This window comes from Silurus aristotelis, assembly GCF_946808225.1.
Source record: "Silurus aristotelis genome assembly, chromosome: 18".
In the NCBI taxonomy this organism is placed as follows: Eukaryota; Metazoa; Chordata; class Actinopteri; order Siluriformes; family Siluridae; genus Silurus; species Silurus aristotelis.
In genome coordinates this window covers 10,509,559-10,529,558 of record NC_139591.1, presented here as the reverse complement: position 1 = coordinate 10,529,558, position 20,000 = coordinate 10,509,559, and the positions used below count along the sequence as shown (strand labels likewise).

Here is a 20,000-nt window from a genome sequence, read left to right as displayed (position 1 = left end):
GTAGGGAGCACTCTTGTGTGATAGCAAATATTGAATTAAATAAATCTGCCACCCTGCTTTACTCTCCTGTCTTCATCTTCTTAGATCAGTTTTAGCATATTAGGCAATGGTGGTTTAAATAATTTGTGTGGATTAAAGTAATTGCTGTGTATGAACCACTGCTGTTTTTAAACATCTAAAATTTGCTAAAGCATGGCATAGCATGCATAAAATCTTTAAGGGGCCAGTAAATTAGGCCAGTAAATTAGATGTAATCTTACATGAAGTTCTTTCATAATATTTCATAGTACCTCATAATAAATTAATAGTACTTAAATATTTTTCAGAAAGAAAACAATTTTTGCACACTCAAGACATTAAATAAATTACTAAATTAATATTTTCTTCCCTTATTCAATTCAATTCAATTCATTTTTATTTGTATAGCGCTTTTAACAATGAACATTGTCTCAAAGCAGCTTTACACAGATAATGCGGTGATTAAAAATGAATATGTTCTTTATGAGTAAGTTTGTCCCTGATGAGCAAGCCGGTGGCGACTGGCGACTGTGGCAAGGAAAAACTCCCCTTATGTCTGTTGAAGTTGAATTCAATAGCAAATTGTTTTAGTTGCATAATGAATGACCTATTCATGAATTGAAAACAGCAGAATGAACTGAGTTTTATATAGTCTATCTTAATTTTGCCGTAATAAAAATAACAACAACAATTATTATTGTTATTGTTATTATTATTATTATTATTATTATTATTATTATTATTATTATTGTTGTTGTTGTTGTTGTTATTATTAAGTTAACATATTTGTCCTATGATTACTATAACCACAATTTATGTGGTTAGACATTTGAGTATAGAGAAAAATTCTCCGACTCAAATGAGATTTTATTTTTTCTTTATTTTTTCTTTTTAAAGAAAACTAATGCAAACATGGTTTTGAGAGCATATAGTGACGGTGGGAGAGCAGAAGCAGCAGGGGCCGAAAGGAAGCAGCTGCATCGTCAAACGTCACATGAACAGAAGTGTACGTATTGCACACACATTTTAGATTTTATGTCCAAGTAATAGAACATCTTGATCACACAAACTTAACTACTGCACGTAAGCGCTTAATTCGGTGAAACGCAAACGCAAAAGCAAAGCGATGAGAATAAAAAACTGAAAATGAAAAAGAAAAAAAAACGGAAACTGGATTAAAATGCCAATAATTAGACCCTGCATTGTTCAATTTAAATCAGTTACCATTTTACCAAATATTGTTTAGGTTTTACATGTGAAATCCGCGTGGTGGCGTTATTTTGCTTTCATATTTTCCCCCTCTGTCTAACGTCGCTAAAGACCGGAAGTATAACGTTGACTCTACGTCAGGGGCTGCGTACACATGGAGGACTGAGATGCAGGCGTGCTAGGTCTGGCAGCGAGATGTCTTCAATAAATACCGGTTTTAATCTCGATATTGTCCTGGTAAGTTTAAAGGTATGTACCCTTTCTTTCGAATTAATGCAGTTAGTTATATTATATCGAATTTGAATATTGCAATTTCTAGGAAGTGCTGGTCAATCAATATAGTTACTAGCTTAGCTTGTTGTAATATCGCCCCTATGGGCCCCTATTTGCTTTATAAATTTTGCTGAATAGTATTAACTTCCCAAATGTAATTGTGATAGAGACAATAATAGTTCTATACACAACCAAAATAATTTTAGGATGGTGCAATCAGGATGTGATTGTGTACTTTTAATTTTACTTTTGAGAAGCTCGAAATATTGAACAAACTAACATAATTATGTATACTTAAATGCAAGTCCAGGAACATTATAAGAAAGAAATGCTGAATTTCTTTCCTTGTGATTCTTTGCATTTACTGCAGCTGCCTTTAATTTCTGCTTGCTTTTGGGTTCCTCTGCAAGGTGAAAAAACACATTGTGTCTGTTTTGTCTTCCATTATTGAAAAGGATTCCCAGTTGTGTTGAGGTTGGGGGACTGACACATAATTCAAGGACCTTTAATTTCTTTCTTTTAATGAAATCTGAGTAGAAAGTATTGCACCATATGATTCAGAATTCATTCTGTTAATTCAGACAGCAGTCACTGTCAGCTCAGATGAGTCTGGCCACTCATCGGTTTTGCATGATTTATTTATTTTTGCATATATAATATTGAAATTTTACTAAATGCATAAATGACAAAGTTTACATTTATGTCCTGACAAATTATTGGCTAATAACAGATGTATCGTTTAATTTGATCTTCACAACATGATTGTGAAACAAAGGAACAAAGCAACATGTAAAGAGCTCAGAAAAACTACATTGTTGCTACTCATCAGGCAAAAAACAGTAAAAAAAAAAAAAAAACCCTCAAGAGTTTGTATTTCACTGTGACACAGATAATGGACTAAAGTGATTTCTAAGGAACCTTCAGTCTTACCAACTGAAGTCATCTCTCAATGGCTAATGTTCATGAGAACAACAGTGGTGTGAATGGCAGGGTTGCAATGAGAAAGTAACAATTCTCCAAAAAGAACATTGCTGCCTCTAATTAAATTCTGACATCATGTCACCTGGTCAAGACTGAAAGCTGTGGAAAAAAATATAACTTTTGGATTAAATGAGAAATGTTGTGTTTATTCAAAGGAAATCACTGCAAAGCAGCATAACTTTACCCTATCTGCACTAGGATGGTGTGACATCATTGATAAGATTGTACGAGTTTTGAATCCTTCCAGCAAATTCTGGAGGAAAATGTCATGATATATGTTGGTGAAAAACAAGACATTTACCATAATCACACAATAATTTTTAATGTAAGTTATTGTTTTTTTTAATGGCCAAGTAAAAAAAAATCATTATCTTGGTTCAACAGAACTGTTGTGGAAGAAAGCAGTATAGGTATCACTTTTTACTAAAATCCTAAAATCTTTTTCTCTCTCTGTCACAGAGCAACCTCTAATATCCTAACCAGCCCAGTTTTATTCCAGTGGTAAATTCTACTGGAGAAACTGTCCTTTTGATAGTACCTGGGAAGCTCCATTCTGCTCAGCCTCTATGACTTTTCAGAAGCATTTTTCAGTCAACCACAAGACTCTCTTGTTCATAGTTAAGTGTCTTGGTATTTGGACACACCATGGCACTGGTTTGTTTCCTACTTGCCATCCTATATTAGATGACATGGAGAGGGTCCTTATCTGCTCAGCACAGTCTCTGCACTGATATCCCCCAAGGCTGAGTACTTAGTCCTTTTCTGTTCTCCCTCCATGCTCTTGGTGAAATCATATAGTCACATGGGTTTCCATACCATTGCTATTTGGGTGAAACACTCCTTCCATCCCTCAGGCACATTTCTTTTTAGAGAATTTTGCAGATGGGACTGCAGTTCATCATCTGAAATAATCCTGACAAACTTCTGTTCATCCCGATGATTCATCCCCATGTCAGGATCTTGTACACTCCTCATGTCTTACCCTTTGTCACTGTTTGCAACCCTAGGGTAAATATGGACAATCGTGTTCTTTTCCACTCACGTTTCCAATCAGAAGGATTAATAATTATTTTTTACTTACTCTGGCCATCTGAAGGCTTTTTTAGTCCTTAAACAAGACTGGACTTGCCTACAAAGCTAAATATGAACTAGCACTCACCTACCTTAAAACACTTGTTACAGACAGCTTTTCAGTTATCCTCTAATCCCTCCGATAGATAGTCAGATGTACAAATCTCTTTGGCGATATTGTATATTTTAGTTCCAAAAGAAATCTTGTAATTGCACTTAAACTGTTTGTTTTTTTTCTTTTACTATATTTAAAATGTTCTCCTTTCATTGACAATTCATGGATGCTTACAAAAGAATTAATTTCCTCCTAAATTAAAATGTTTAATATAATATTTTTTCTTGTTTTAGGGAAAGAGCAGATGATCATAGCTACATGCTGATGCTGAGTTCATGGAGCAAAGTGATGAATAACAGTGAATGGAGTGAAGGGTCAATGAACGGTGAAAGCTGTGATCTAAGTCTGTCCAGCCCAGCGCTGGCAGGGTATTTGGGAAATGTCAGTTGTGCTCTGTTCTCCCCGGCTGTCACATGTGCAAAGCTATAATCCAATCTGTACAAGTTATAACCTTAAATTGGACAAACCATTCCTACTCAAATCACTTAAAAATTGTGACAATAAGGAAATCTTTGTAAAAGGTGAAAGTAACTGAAAAGTTAAATTATGGACCAGGTGTGGTGATAAATCTAATTTGCTTTTACCAAAAGCTGTGCCTTGGTGATGATGCTTAAATGTTTTAACTGTATTTTTTTATATGTTGTGTTCTTAAGACTGAGAATAGAGGAATGGTAAGTGCGGCTTGCCCTTGGTGTTCTGCGAAAGGACAGATAAATGATCTTCGCTCATATGCAGTGAACTTGAAAGAGTCCATTACACTCTGTACTAGTCCCCTGGTAAGTCACATCATATATTATTACTAAATGTTTTCTTAAACGAACATATTTATTATTATGATGGAAAATGTAGATTTTTGATTTCAGTTAGATTAAACCTTAATTCTTCAGTAGTAGCCCATTTAAAAAATACAAAATATTTGCCTACACCTATTATTAAAACCCTCTTCTATGGTTTTACATATCAGGAGATAATAAAAATCTGGTTTTTGTTGGGCCTTAAAATTAGGTAAATACGACCTCAAATAAAAACTCTTGATGTTACAGCATGTTATTTATTTTTACAAATGCTGAGCCAAAAAAAGAGAACTCTCACGTGAAAAACTAAGTATGTATACCTTGTGATTCAATAGCTTGTAAAACCACCTTTAGCAGCAATCGCTGCAAGTAATAATTTTCTTTTTATCTTTTTAAGTTCTGCTTAGGGGTGTATGATATATATAGTCTATAATATCATAATTGTTGTTTTGACAATGTGTGATTTGACATTATCGAGTATATGGCAAAGCCCAAGCAAAACACCTACAGAGTATATATATACATTGAGCATGTATACATTACACAATGAAGTCTAGTAGGTTAGACTCATGCATGTGCACTTTTTTACTGCATGATTCAGTCTGTAAAATTAGAATTTTAAATGATCACAAAATTCAAGGTGTGTTCAGAAAATGTGTACATCATATAGTTAATTAATATCCTATAGTTAATTAATATCACAAAGTGCCATTTGCTTTCTCAAAATTTCAGCATGATTGCAAATGTTAAACTGATTTTATACAACAGTTCAATAAACAAGTTAATATTAAGAGACTTGGGTTTTAGACCCCACTTTGCCTGTTTTTGCTATGTTTCACCAACAAAAATAATTCCAAACAAAGACACAGCACTGCTTGGCGTCTCTGTGCAATAGTGAGTGAGTCATTGCAATTGAACAGAGTTCTTTAACAATTGATTCATTCAATCGCAATGACTCACTTAACAGTGATTTACCGGCGTTTTTAATTTCACATTTATAGTATCTTCTTATGTAAATAATCTCAAATATCAGTATTCAATTTTTAATCAAAACATAAATATCAAAGTCTTATTTATGCATTTGTAACCTCTGGTTAAAGCATTACATGTCCCTCTGAGCTGCATTAAACAGTGTGTAAATACATCTAAATGCCACTTCAGATGCAGCTTCTGTTTCCTCTGCATTGCAAAGATGAATTATGTTGATACTGATTGAAATTTACTTGGTAACAGCCAAGATGTCTTATTATTCTAATTGACTGATTATGTATCTAATGAATGTAAGAATTTGACTCAAAAGATGAGGCACACTTTTATAAAAAAAAAAAAAAAAAAAAAGGCTTAATGAAGGTAAAAAAATAAATGTCCATAAAAGGTAAAAACCTATTTAAACTTATTGGAAAATATTAATCTGTCACTGCTATGGAAAAGTTCCCCCCCTTTAGGAGTCTGCTGTCCATGGTAGTACTTACACTACCCGCGAATAACAAACTTAGCAAAATATTGTATACCGTAATTTCCGGACTATTAAGCGCACCCGAATATAAGCCGCACCCACTGAATTTTACAAAGATTTTTATTTTGGACATACGCCGCACCTGTCTATAAGCCGCAGGTTGAAACTAATAACCTTTACACAGTTTTTTCCGATTCCGTGCAGCTCAGAGCACAGGTGAAGTGCGTTTTTTCATGCCCGGTTGTTTTCAGTGTGACGAATGATTCGCATTTCCTGTTGCCAGTCGGCCTGAGCGGCAGGTCAAACGTCAGAGGAACCTCATCCATAATTATGACGTGGTGTGGCTCGATTCAGTGGGAGCACATTTTATTTAATATAAAGAGTTTCATTTGTTCTCCTTAACCCGTTCGGCAATTTCATTGGTCTAATCTTATGGGGCTCAGTTTTTTTTGGCTTTAAGCTTGTGAAATCGGGAAAAACCCAGGAAAAGTCCATAAATTAGCCGCTTCATTGTTTAAGCCTCGGGGTTCAAAGAGTGGGGGGAAAAAAGTAGCAGCTTATAGTCCGGAAAATATGGTAATTTATAAAATTAAAAAAAATAAAAAATTTATGTTTTTGTCACTATCAGACACTTAGTCCTGTCCCAGCATTTCTTTCTTTGTTTTTTTTTTTTTTTAGTCTTTTTGCAGAGGAATTTTGCAGAGGAGTTCATGACTAACTCAATGCACAAAGAGATCCTTCTAACTTCTATAGGTATAAGTTCTATGGCAAAACAAGCCCAAACAACCCTTCACAACCATGCTTGACTGAGGTGTATGTGCTTATATGCTGTGTTTTGTTTTTGCTAAATGTGGGACTGCATTATTGCTAAACATCTCCACTTTCAAAAGACATTTTTCCAGAATTGGGCTCGTTCAGATGCAAATTTACAAACCAAATTTTCTCCTGGCAATCCTTCCAAATATACCATAATTGTTCAGTATTTTTCTTATTGTTCTATTATGAAATTTTACTTGTAACTTGCAAACTAAGACCTGTAGAGTCTGAGGTGTAACTCTTGGGGTTTTTTTTGCAATATCTCAGCATTGCACAGACTACCTTGGGGATGAAGTTGCTGGGATGTTTACTCTTGTGAAGGTTGGCAATATTCTTGAACGTAATCCACTTGTAAACAAACATTCCCAGAGTGATGGACAGCAACAATTGCTTCTTTATGATCTTTGCTGATGTGTATTTCTCCTTAGTATTGTGTTATCACACACTTGACTGATTCAGACCAACAAATTGCTAAATCTTGGGCTTTTTTTAAAGGTGGTCACACTTGATCACTTAATCAATGGCATTTGATTAGCACCACATAGCTGCTGCCGTTTAATTCTTAAGGAAGCAGTGCTCAGTTTTTCATGTGTTTTCTTAATGTTAGCTTAATTATTGTAATAACTGTGTAATAGGTCATGGTGTTCATTTGGTGCTATAAAAACGTTCTTTCGGCTTCTCCCATTAGGGGTCGCCACAGCGGATCATCCGCATGTTTAATTTAGCGCATGTTTTTACGCTGGATACCCTTCCTAACTCAACCCTCCCCATTAATCTGTGCTTGGGACCGGCACTAAGAGTGCACTGGCTTGTGCAACCCTAATGGCTGGGGTTGGTTCCCGAACCCGGGCCGCAGCAGTGAGAGCGCCGCATCCTAACCACTAGACCTCCAGGGAACCTTGTTCATTTGGTGCTATATTTTGTCTAATTTTAAGACCTGCTAAGGACCATATATTCTTTTATGTCCTGATATGTAAATCCACAGAATTCATAGAGGGCCACTTGCTTGTTTATAACTCTAACACTGTATCACATTCCATCGCATTCTTTATTTTCTTTTTTAATGGCCATCTGTAAAGTTTGTTTGGCAATACATCTGCAACATCTTGGTCTAAGCAATGATCAATTAAAACAGATTAAATGGTGTACCACATTGTGGTCTGTCCTATGCTTAGAGACATTTGTGGTTCTACTCCAGTCTCATGATTTTAGAATCCAGGATCTATTGATGGCTCAGCTCCCAGTAAATAACAGCAAATAGATAAACATAATTATATTACACTTTAAATAGCATTGCAAATAAGCTTATAATTCTATAGCATTGTATTTGTATTAACATTCTGTATTTTTTGCCTGAATATCCAGTGCCTTTTCCCTTTAGTAAGTGGACCACTGGACAATATTCGTGCCATCATTTCTTCACCTCAAGACATAATAAAATGCAAGAGAAAGTTTGATCTCTCATCAGAGTCTAGAGGTCCAGATCCATCCCCCAAGCATTGGAAAAAAGATCTGGATATTGTGTCTGATGTGAAATGCCAGAATGTGGATGTTGGTGACTGCAGTGTGTCCATTCTAAAGAGACAATTATTTAATGATCACAAGAAGCAGCAGGAGATTGAGAATGCTGACACCAGTACTGAGATCTTTTATGCCACTAGTGGGGAATCAGGATTTTCTGAAGTCAAGTATCCTGTATCTAGCATTAGGGGCAAAACATCGGTGGAACTACCAATGGGTCTAACTGTGCAACATTTAATACAGGTGGCACCTACGCAGCAGCATTTATTCTGGAAAAATAAAGAAAATTTGTGCTGGTTAGATTCGTTGCTTGTGGCGCTTGTATACGCCAGAGTACTTCGAGAAACTTCATGTGAGAATGTATGCTTGGCTGACAAATCCCCCTGCACAAATTATACTGTGAAGAACTTGTGTGCAGCATACGAGACATCATATGCATATATTAAAGCCAAGGAACAACAGTGTCAAGGTTAGTAAACTTATATAAAAATGTTTTTTGGGGAAGAAAATTAGCCCATCTGGTAGTTGTACACACTTATATATTTTATTTCCAACAGATAACATTGTACGAGTGCCTTCTGGTGACCTCCGAAAAGTAGAGCAAGAGCTAGAAGCTCTCCGATTGTCTGCCTTCCAGTTTCTCAAGCCAATGCTCCAGTGTGAATTGGGTAAGAAAACTATTTTTGTACTGTATTCAAAGTAGGTCTTAGCTATCAAGTATTTTACCAATTTTTCCATTCGATTAATTGAGTAATCGAGGATAAAAAGTTATTTTTCTTTATTAAATAGCAATACAAAATATACAAGAGAAAATAAGACAGGTGTCTTAAAATGAAAAAGAAATTTTTCTTTTAAGAAAAAAAAAATATTGCTGAAATTGCAATTTCTGGTAAAAAAGAATTTATAAGATTGTTTCTTTATTAGTGTAAGTTAGTACTTAATGAGCAAGCCGTGGACGAATGTTGCAAGGAAAAACTCGCTTAGATGGCATAAGGAAGAAATCTTGAAAGCAACTAGACTCAAGAGGGAACCCATCCTCATCTGGGTGGCACTGAATGTCAATTTATTACAGCTAAATGATGTGGTGTGCAGTGATGGTGATCAAAGTGGTCACTGGTACCGCAGGGGCATGTTTAACTCAAATGAAAGAGAGAGAATATCTGTTAAAACTAAACCTATTTAGTGCACTTCATTGCCATATATATATTTCATATATATATTTCGTATAGTGTTCTTTGGGTTTTTACTGGGAATATATATATATATATATATATATATATATATATATATATATATATATATATATATATATATATATATATATTCCCGGTAAAAACCCAAAGAACACTTACGAAATCGATTTAAATGAATAAATAACACTATTTCACTCCATAACACTTAATTATTCGACAATTTAAATGAGAGAAACCTTGATTAGAAATGTTAAAACTAGCGTTTTGAGCAGCTCACGGTTGCTCAGGAGCCGATCTGAATGGGAGTCGCCGGTCGGAATAAAGTAGTGTGTGAGGGATTTCTCCTTTGAATAAATATACTCATGCTGGTTGTTTCTATTGTATAAAAAACAAACAAAAAAAATTATGCAAGGTGTAAATTGTGTCGATCAACATTTGTATTGGTTTTAATAATAATTGCAAATGCCAAATTGACAACCATATTTAAAAAATTTGTTTTTTGTGAAGATATAAGATTTTGTATAATAATTAAATGATATATGCATAAATTAAATATACAAACATTGAAAACAAGCATTTGAACGTAGTAAAGCTGCAGTAAATCATTTGAAAACACATACGTTAACTGTTGTGGTAGACAAATATTATAAAAAATAAAAAAAATGGACCAGAGAAATGCAGCATGCTAACAGGCTTAATTTAAAAAATAAAAAAGGAAAAAATATGCATTGGTGTACAAATGCATAAGCATTCGCTGAAAACCACAACAGTGACTAAAAATGTAATCATTTACTGCTGCTATCTGCTTCGTTTAGATTTATTATTTGCTCTAACTATTTTATTTGAATCTATCATTATGTCTCGAGTAAGCTGATTGCACAATCTGATGCTCACGAGTCACGACAGAACAGATCAAGTGCGACTGTCCCGAAGTTTGCAAACAGTGTACACAATGGCACTACATTAAACTATACCGTTTTCAAATAAAGAGGCTTACAATGCTGAAATTTCACCTTCATCCGTGACATCAGTGTGTTTTCTATTTGCATTCTATTTTCTTGGGCATCACTGTGGTACTTCCATACCGCTCAGCTTTGCATAACTTCCAGGTACAGTTTTGTCTTTTTGTGTTTAATATAAAATGCTCGACAATGCCCTGCACTGTCAGCCATTTTTGCAGGTGGCTGTTATCTTGCCGTCATGCTAACCCGTAACTTGAGCAGCCCAAGTAATCAATCATGGCAATCGTTGACTAGTTTCATTATCAATTATCTATTTTATCGATTAGTAGTTGCACCTATAAAAAATATATACCGTAATTTCCGGACTATTAAGCGCACCCAAATATAAGCCGCACCCACTAAATTTGACAAAGATTTTTATTTTGAACATAAATAAGCCGCACCTGTCTATAAGCCGCAGTGTCTACACTGAAACAAATGAACTTTATACAGGCTTTAACGAAAGACAGTGCCTGTAACACGGCTTGTATCTAAACAGTAGCCTACAAAGAAAAACAATTTCTCTCGGGAGTTTTTCTTTTGGCATCGTCGTGTGTTTAACAATCACCATCGGTGAAGCTTTTCTCCCAATGCTGTGCAGCTCAGAACTCGGGTGAAGTGCGTTTTTTCATGCCCGGTCGTTTTTTCATGCCCGGTTGTTTTCAGCGTGATTAATGATTCGCATTTGCTATTGACAGTCCTAGTGAGCGGCAGGTCAAACATCAGAGGAACCTCATCCATATTGATGATGTGGTGCAGTCCGATTCAGTGGGAGAGCATCTGATTTAATATAAAGCTAATATAAAAGATCGAGCACAACTTTTGCGGTTTTCTGCCATGGTAAGGAATTAACAAACACTAAAATCACAACGCAAAAATCACAACACACTATACGAATACTGTACGGAAAACGTCTTCTCTCAACGAGGACTTTGCACAGAAGAAAGAGGTATTGCTCTTGGTCCCACAGTGCATGCCTGCCATTCGTCGTTCTTCTTCCTCTGTTTGCGGCGTTGTCAAATCTGAATAGTGTGCGTGTATTTTGAAAGTTTTCTTGAATATATATTGATGTGTTCGTATCTCAGAATTTTGTAAGTCGAGCGTTCGTAGGTCGGGGACTGACTGTATGGTAATCAAATAAATCACTAGAACAGAACCTAAATCCCACTTATGTTAGTTTTATTTTCTTGCAAATGATTTCTAGATGACCATTTGGGTTTTAATATTTACCAGTATAGCGGTCCAATCTTTAATATCTGCAGATTTGATATAAATAGAGATTTCAGGAAGAGTTTTTTTTGGGACAGTAGCATGTAGACAGGTGTAATTTATTTTAGGGAACTGGTCACATTGCACTTGGTCTAGTGTCTAAAGGCCCAGACAGACTTCTCAAACTTTTCATTGTGCCACTGAGAGGACATATTCATTACCCTTGATGGTTGATCGAGCATTGGCCATATTTGCTGGCATGTATGTTCAGTATTTTATGCATGTTCTACCCTATTGTATGTTTTAGATAACTGCATGAATAAGTAGGTGTACCTAATAAAGTTTTGAGTTTGTGTTTCTATAATTTGTGTATATATTGTATACAATAGGATACCACACGATAACAACGTTGTCTATGAGTCTGATTGCTTGTAGAAAAACTCTTACACAGTCCGGTCACAGTTCCCAAACCCAGCAGTAATGCTTCTGCTCAGTACACTCTTGAAAGTCTTTCTAGAGCATATACTTTGTCGTTATTTAGTATTACAAAAATCCAGTCAAAATAGAGAAACCATGTGTGGAAAAACTAAGTACACTTTATAATTAATAGCTTATAGAACCACCTTTAGCAGCAATAACTTGCAGTTCCTGTGGAGATTCTCAGTCCAGTTCAAATAACTTGAATTAATAGTTTTCTGTGCAATCCTAGTTCCAAAAATGTTGGGAGAATATGTAAAATGTAAATAGAAGACTGGCAAATCTTATAAACCCATATTTTATCCATAATAGAGCATAGAAAACATAAAATGTTTAAACTGAAATCTAGCATTGTAAGGCAAAAATAAGGTAATTTTGGATTTGATGGCTGCAACACATCCTAAAAAGCTAAGACAGGTCTATGTTTACCACTGTGTAACATCTCATTTTAACAGTGTGACCGCAGTAAAGTGTGCAGTATTAACGACAGGTTTAAGGTGGAGGTTGGATTGCATCAAGGCTCTGAGCTCTTTTCTGTTTGCAGTGGTGATGGACAGGTTGACGGACGAGGTCAGACAGGAGTCTATGTGGACTATGATGTTTGCAGATGATATTGCGATTTATGATGAGAGTAGGGAGCAGGTTGAGAAGAGCCTGGAGGGGTGGAGGTATGCACTGGTGAGAAGGGGAATGAAAGTCAGTAGGAGTAAGACTGTGTGTGTGTGTGTGTGTGTGTGTGTGTGTGTGTGTGTGTGTGTGTGTGTGTGTGTGTGTGTGTAAATGAGGGGGAGGGCAGTGGAGTGGTGCGGTTGAAGGGATAGAGGGTATGAAGGTGTATGAGTTTAGGTACCAGGGGTCAACAGTGCAAAGTAGTGGGAAGTGTGTTAGAGAAGTGAAGAAAAGAGTGCAGGCAGGGTGGAGTGGGTGAAGAAGAGTGGCAGGAGTGATTTGTGGTAGAAGGGTATCTGCAAGAGTAAAAGGGAATGTTTATAGGATGCTATGTTGTATGGTTTAGAGACAGTTGTATTGACCAAAAGACAGAAGCTGGAGCTGGAGGTAGCAGATTTTTTATTTTTTTTTATTGGTAGTGATGAGGATGGACAGGATTAGAAACGCTTTTTTTTAGAGGGAAAGCACATGTAGGACGCTTTAAGGACAAAGTAAGAGAGGCCCGATTGCGATGTTTTGGCGATTTGCAGAGGAGGGACATGGGGTATATCGGTGAAAAAATGCTAAGGATGGATCCACCAGGATAGACGTGGTGAAGGAAGACATGCAGGTAGTTTGTTTGAAAGAGGCAGATGTAGAGGACAGAGTAGTATGGAGACGGATGATCCGCTGTGGCGAACAGTAACGGTAGCAGCCGAAAGAAGGAGAAGAAGAAGATTGGCCTATAGCTGGACAGCTGACAGGAATTGAAATCATTTTTTTTTTTTTTAATCAGGGGTTCTATAATTATTCACTTGAATTTAGGTGCATATTCTGTGTGAAGGGAAGAATTTAATTGAGTGAGGAGGTTTGTTTGCTTTTGGTTGAACAAATGTAGTTAAAGATTTAGTACACAAACTTGATGCGGAAATATGTGAAATTAATTCACTTTTTTGAATAGGAATAAAACTTTGTAATTGCTGATCTGATATAATATTTCATCCCGTAGACTTTTTCCATAATGTTTTCTTCTGCCACTGGCAAACTCCACTTGTCTTGCCAATACCTCTTAGCTGCTTTGGGGGTATTTTAAGCACTTGCTATGTATGGTTTCAGAGATTACCCCCTAAACAGGCACACCCCTGTTTTTCATGGTTCAAAATGGCCACCTATAGTATGCAAGAGAAGCTAGAGAATGATCAATTGACAGCTCAGGTCCCCTATTTTCAGAGTGTCAAGAATCTACAGTTACAAACCTAATTAAACTACTCAGTCGATGATTGTACTATGGCCTAGGGTGTTCTAATAAAAAGTGTAATAATAAACACCTTTATGTTCATACGTGGTATTTGTTATGGGCAAGTCCTGAATAACACAAAAATCTACGGTATTTTTCGGACTATAAGCCGCTACTTTTTTCCCACGTTTTAAACCCCGCGGCTTAAACAACGAAGCGGCTAATATATGGATTTTTTTCCTGGGTTTTTCCCTGTTTCACAAACTTCAAGCCAAAAAACTGAGCGACATAACATTAGACCAATGAAATTTCCGAACGGAAACGAAAAAACACACTTCACCTGTGTTCTGAGCTGCACGGCATCGGGAGAAAAACCTTCCACCGGTGGCGAACGACGATGACAAAAGAGAAACTCCTGAGAGAAATACAGTGGTACCTTGACCTACGAGTTTAATTCGTTCCGTGGACGAGCTCGTATCTCAATTTGCTCGCACATCAAATCAGTTTTCCATATTGAAAATACTTAATGTCATTAATCCGTTCCAACCCTCAAAAATGACACCCCGTTTTTATGTTTCATGTTATTAAATTGGAAAATACATTTATTTTTCTGGTTTTGCTTCGCCATCTAGCAGCGTCTCAAGCTCGTACCTTAAGCTCGTACCTCAACAAAAAAAATCGACAGTGTGACCACTCGTCAAACTCGGAAAACTCGTACATTAATGCACTCGTAGGTCAAGGTACCACTGTAGTGAAAGGAAGGAGGAAGACCGTGAACAATGACTTACTTGGCCGGGTAATGTTTAGATACAAGCCGTTGTAACGCGTTGAGTCTGGGTCAAGGGATAGCTTACTAAAACTCCAGTTGCAACAAAAATCATATAAGCACAGACAGGTTTCCAAAACTCGTGTTTTTTTTTTTTTTTTTTCTTGGCAACAGCGTTATGGGTTAGTCAAAAAAAAACTTAGAAATGAGCATCAGATAATAAAAAGGACACGCAGTAATACCAAAAGAATGCAGTGGCAGGCTATTCCCGAAATACCGCTATGCTTCTAATAGAAGCGCAACATATTGCATTTAGTGTCTTTTTGTTAAAGCCTGTGTAAAGTTCATTAGTTTCAGTGTAGACACTTAGGCTTATACACAGGTGTGGCTTATTTATGTTAAAAATAAAAATCTTTGTCAATCTTTGCGGCTTATATATGGGTGCGCTTTATAGTCCGGAAATTACGGTAATAGCAAAACTAATCAAGCAAGCAGTTTTCCAAATTACTACTCTGTTAAACCGTCATAACACACATAAATCATAACGTCTCCCAGAAGAACTATGGAATCTACTGTAGGGGCACATTTTAGCACCTCAGCATGGATTCTCTGAAAGGCTGAGTAACCCTGAAATGAACTGGTGTTTGGTGTCTAATCTTAAACCTGTCCCTAAACTTAAAGCCATAGGGACGGGACCCTCTCGTTCATAATAGCAAATGCTTATCTCCCTCCATAAATAGGTAAAATGCAAAAACTTGCAGAGTAAAAATAAGATTGAGAAATTTCCATTATAATAGTGGGATCAAATAGGATTGACAATATAATAAAAATAATGATTTTATTTAAATAAAAATATAAAATGCCAACAGATATTAAATATGGTTGCAAATAATAACAGGAATAAAATATGCAGTGTGTATGAATCCACAGAGTCAGATGTAAAAGGTTTAGTAGGTGTAAAAATAGGGTAGTAAATTGCAGCTGTGCAAGATGTGCAATTTTAAATATTTGTATTTGCAAATAGGTAGTATGAAGTAGTGGTGATGTGCGTTTGAGTGCAGGCTATAGGGGATAGTCCAGGCTCCCTTTCACCACAATAAGGTTGCAATTCATAGAGGAGTCTAGTATTGTTAATCTCTTGAGAAATTGGTGGGTTCAAACAAAAAAACCAAAAAGTTATTAACAAATATAGATAGAAATATTGTCAAATTAAAGCTGAAATCGGATCTGTCGGTCTCAAAGAAAAAATGTCTTCATTATATAGAAAATTAAAAAATTAAGAAAGATAACACTAATACTTTTGAAGACTACATTTTCATGTCATGCAGATGATCAGCATGTGAAGGTTGCTTAGTTTTAATTTGAGTTAGAATGTTTGGGGTTTTTTTCAGTGATTTGGTGCAATTTATGTATCCTTTCTTAGATTTTGCTGTTTGCATTTGTTTATGGTTTAGCTTCCATGTTTTTTTTTTAGAGATTAACAAAATTTGCCTAACTGGCTGATCACATTTGCTTTTTGAACTATTGCACTGATTTTAAGTAAAAAGTAATAATGTAATATTATTGCTCTGCAGGTCAGATGGAGATGCCTGTCTTTGCCCTCCCTCTTCTACTAGGGTCAGATGACTGGGCTAATGGTCTTTTCCAGCATACTGGTCAGTGGGAATTTAGATGCACATGCTGTGGATACAATTTCAACTCAAGGTAGTTTATTTAATACTGTTATAATTGTTTATTTTATTTCTGTGGTGTTGTTTTTTTCTTCCAGCAGGTTTAGTCCATTTTCTTTCAAATTTTTTGATGCAGCTTTTTGCTGAAATGTCTTTTCTCCACCACATATACTGTAGTGACAAATCCAGATTTGTTCAAACTTTGCAAAATATGTCAAAAAGAATAACCTGAAGTATTACACTGACCAGGCAACATTATGACCGGTGAGTGAATAGAGGTCGACCAATAGTGGATTTTACCAATTCTTTGGATTGAACTTGCCGATAACCAATTAATTAATCAACTGATAGTTTTTCAAATGGATACTGAATTAAAAACAAACACTCTGTAAAATAGTACGAAAGTTAATTCTAAAAAAAAATAAAAGTACAGAATTATGAAAATGTGTTAAATGAAATAAATATGAAATTGTAATTATTTAAAAGTATTAATTATATTAATAAATATTGAGGAAAATAAGTCTCAATTCATACTGAAACCTTGTGTAACACTCCAAATAAATAAAAAGTTAGATCCAAAATGAATACAAAAGACACTTCAAATAACAATATCTGAAATTGTGACACAGGGGAAACACAACTATACTGCAAACGATTCAAGTATAACATAGTCCAGTTCTAGTTCTATTTTAATATTAAAATTTAAGAAGCCTTTTTATAATGGAAAAAGTATACAGTGAGGAAAATAAGTATTTAAACACCCTGCTATTTTGCAAGTTCTCCCACTTAGAAATCATGGAGGGGTCTAAAATTATCATAGGTGCATGTCCACTGTGAGAGATATAATCTAAAAAAAAAAATCCAGAAATCACAATATGATTTTTAAAATATTTATTTGTATGATACAGCTGCAAATAAGTATTCGAACACCTGTCTATCAGCTAGAATTTTGACCATCAAAGACCTGTTAGTCTGCCTTTAAAATGTCCACCTCCACTACATTTATTATCCTAAATTAGATGCACCTGTTTGAGGTAGTTAGCTGCATAAAGACACCTGTCCACCCCATACAATCAGTAAGAATCCAACTACTAACATGGCCAAGACCAAAGAGCTGTCCAAAGACACTAGAGACAAAATTGTACACCTCCACAAGGCTGGAAAGGGCTACGGGGAAATTGCCAAACAGCTTGGTGAAAAAAGGTCCACTGTTGGAGCAATCATTAGAAAATGGAAGAAGCTAAACATGACTGTCAATCTCCCTCGGACTGGGGCTCCATGCAAGATCTCACCTCGTGGGGTCTCAATGATCCTAAGGAAGGTGAGAAATCAGCCCAGAACTACACGGGAGGAGCTAGTCAATGACCTGAAAAGAGCTGGGACCACCGTTTCCAAGGTTACTGTTGGTAATACACTAAGACGTCATGGTTTAAAATCATGCATGGCACGGAAGGTTCCCCTGCTTAAACCAGGCACGCCTTAAGTTTGCCAATGACCATTTGGATGATCCAGAGGAGTCATGGGAGAAAGTCATGTGGTCAGATGAGACCAAAATAGAACTTTTGGGTCATAATTCCACTAAACGTGTTTGGAGGAAGAAGAATGATGAGTACCATCCCAAGAACACCATCCCTACTGTGAAGCATGGGGGTGGTAGCATCATGCTTTGGGGGTGTTTTTCTGCACATGGGACAGGGCGACTGCACTGTATTAAGGAGAGGATGACCGGGGCCAAGTATTGCGAGATTTTGGGGAACAACCTCCTTCCCTCAGTTAGAGCATTAAAGATGGGCCGAGGCTGGGTCTTTCAACATGACAATGACCCGAAGCACACAGCCAGGATAACCAAGAAGTGGCTCTGTAAGAAGCATATCAAGGTTCTGGCGTGGCCTAGCCAGTCTCCAGACCTAAACCCAATAGAGAATCTTTGGTGGGAGCTGAAACTCCGTGTTTCTCAGCGACAGGCCAGAAACCTGACTGATCTAGAGAAGATCTGTTTGGAGGAGTGGGCCGAAATCCCTCCTGCAGTGTGTGCAAACCTGGTGAAAAACTACAGGAAACGTTTGACCTCTGTTATTGCAAACAAAGGCTACTGTACCAAATATTAACATTGACTTTCTCAGGTGTTTAAATACTAATTTGCAGCTGTATCATACAAATAAATAGTTAAAAAATCATACATTGTGATTTCTGGATTTATGTCTCTCACAGTGGACATGCACCTACGATGACAATTTCAGACCCCTCCATGATTTCTAAGTGGGAGAACTAGCAAAATAGCAGGGTGTTCAAATACTTATTTTCCTCACTGTAGCTGGTGTGCATGGTGTCCAGTGAGTTGGCTACTCTTGGCATCATAAAGCATGCCCACTAAACTTTACACTCTTACACTAGGCTCAGTGGATGGTGGGGGCACAGGAATTTCTTGGCTGGATATGCAAGCGTTTTAAATCTGTTACATTTTTCTGCCATCACTGCAGAGGCATGTCCCTTTTTTCAATGATAGGCTCTGACAAATAGCATTCAAGCTCAGTCTCAGAACTGTACATCCCCTGAGACACAGCTGTGGCTACAGTGCCCTGGCATACAGGCTGTCCAGTAAAGTGGACTGATGGATTGTAGTGTACTATATATATATATATATATATACCGTTTTGCTGTCTGTGTTTTAAATGTTTATCTGAAGTGTGCAAATCCATCCATCTTATGCGTCAAAACAAACAGCACATGGCATTTAAAGATCCCAGTTCACCAAACTACTCTATAACCATAATTTTAACAGATCTGCTCCTTTACATAAGAAAAAAATATTCACAAAAGCGCTGAACACTAATTAGAATGCTGTTTCACAAATGTGGTGCTTTGTAAAAGAAGCACCCTGCTGTTGTCTTCACTATTTGAGGTATCATGTGGTAATAGACCAAAAGTTCACTCAGGTATTGCTATATACAGTGCATTTGCAAAATATTGACCACCTTCACTTTTTTCTATTTTATGTTGCAGCCTGATACTACAATCTCTTAAATTGATTTTTATCTCACTAATCTATACTCAGTACTTCATAATGGCAAAATGAAACCAGAATTCTAGAATTATTTTAAGCCACCCTAAGCCACTTTAGTATTGTCTTTGCTGTGTGCTTAGGGTAGTTGTCATGTCAGAAGGTGAACCTTTGCCCCAGACTGAGGTACTTTTAATAAGGATATATCTTTACTCTTCAGTTTCCCTCAACCTTGACCAGTTGCTAAGTCCCTGCTGCAGAAAAAACACCCCCACAGCTTTACTTTTGGGGTGGTTTTGGGCAGATGAGCGGTGCCTGAATTACTCCAGACATAACATTTTAGAATTGAGGCCAGACATTTAAATCTTGGTTTCATCAGACCAGAGAATCTTGTTCTACACATTCTACACATGGCAAACTATGTGGGCTTCCATGGGTTTTGCACTGAGGAGAGGCTTCCATCTAGCCCAGACAGGCCAGATGTGGTTACAAGTGGTGATTTGTCATTCTGGAACATTATCTCACCTCCACACAGGATCTCCAG

General features: G+C 36.6%; 2 protein-coding genes and 1 long non-coding RNA gene across 8 annotated transcripts in view; 2 read left to right on the top strand and 1 right to left on the bottom strand.

Moving 5' to 3' along the window:
• Positions 1-20,000, top strand: part of LOC310741419 — a 355,923-nt gene that overhangs the window by 226,368 nt on the left and 109,555 nt on the right. The gene's annotated exons all lie outside the window — the stretch shown is intronic.
• LOC310741310 (uncharacterized protein) overlaps positions 1-20,000 on the bottom strand; it is a 180,113-nt gene that overhangs the window by 69,424 nt on the left and 90,689 nt on the right. The window lies entirely within an intron of this gene.
• The window catches only part of uspl1 (ubiquitin specific peptidase like 1), a 42,655-nt gene continuing 23,993 nt past the window's right edge, over positions 1,339-20,000 (top strand). Inside the window, exons 1-6 of one of the 6 annotated variants that reach the window (XM_083569056.1) lie at positions 1,339-1,464; positions 3,901-4,048; positions 4,321-4,443; positions 8,099-8,723; positions 8,812-8,922; positions 16,360-16,489. In XM_083569056.1, coding sequence (XP_083425182.1) covers positions 3,926-4,048; positions 4,321-4,443; positions 8,099-8,723; positions 8,812-8,922; positions 16,360-16,489 — 1,112 coding nt within the window. In that variant the 5' untranslated portion in view covers positions 1,339-1,464; positions 3,901-3,925. Of the gene's footprint in view, positions 1,477-3,371; positions 3,490-3,900; positions 4,223-4,320; positions 4,444-8,098; positions 8,724-8,811; positions 8,923-16,359; positions 16,490-20,000 lie in introns of those variants that run through there. The other 5 variants (XM_083569058.1, XM_083569055.1, XM_083569057.1 and 2 more) reach the window with 5 other exon arrangements.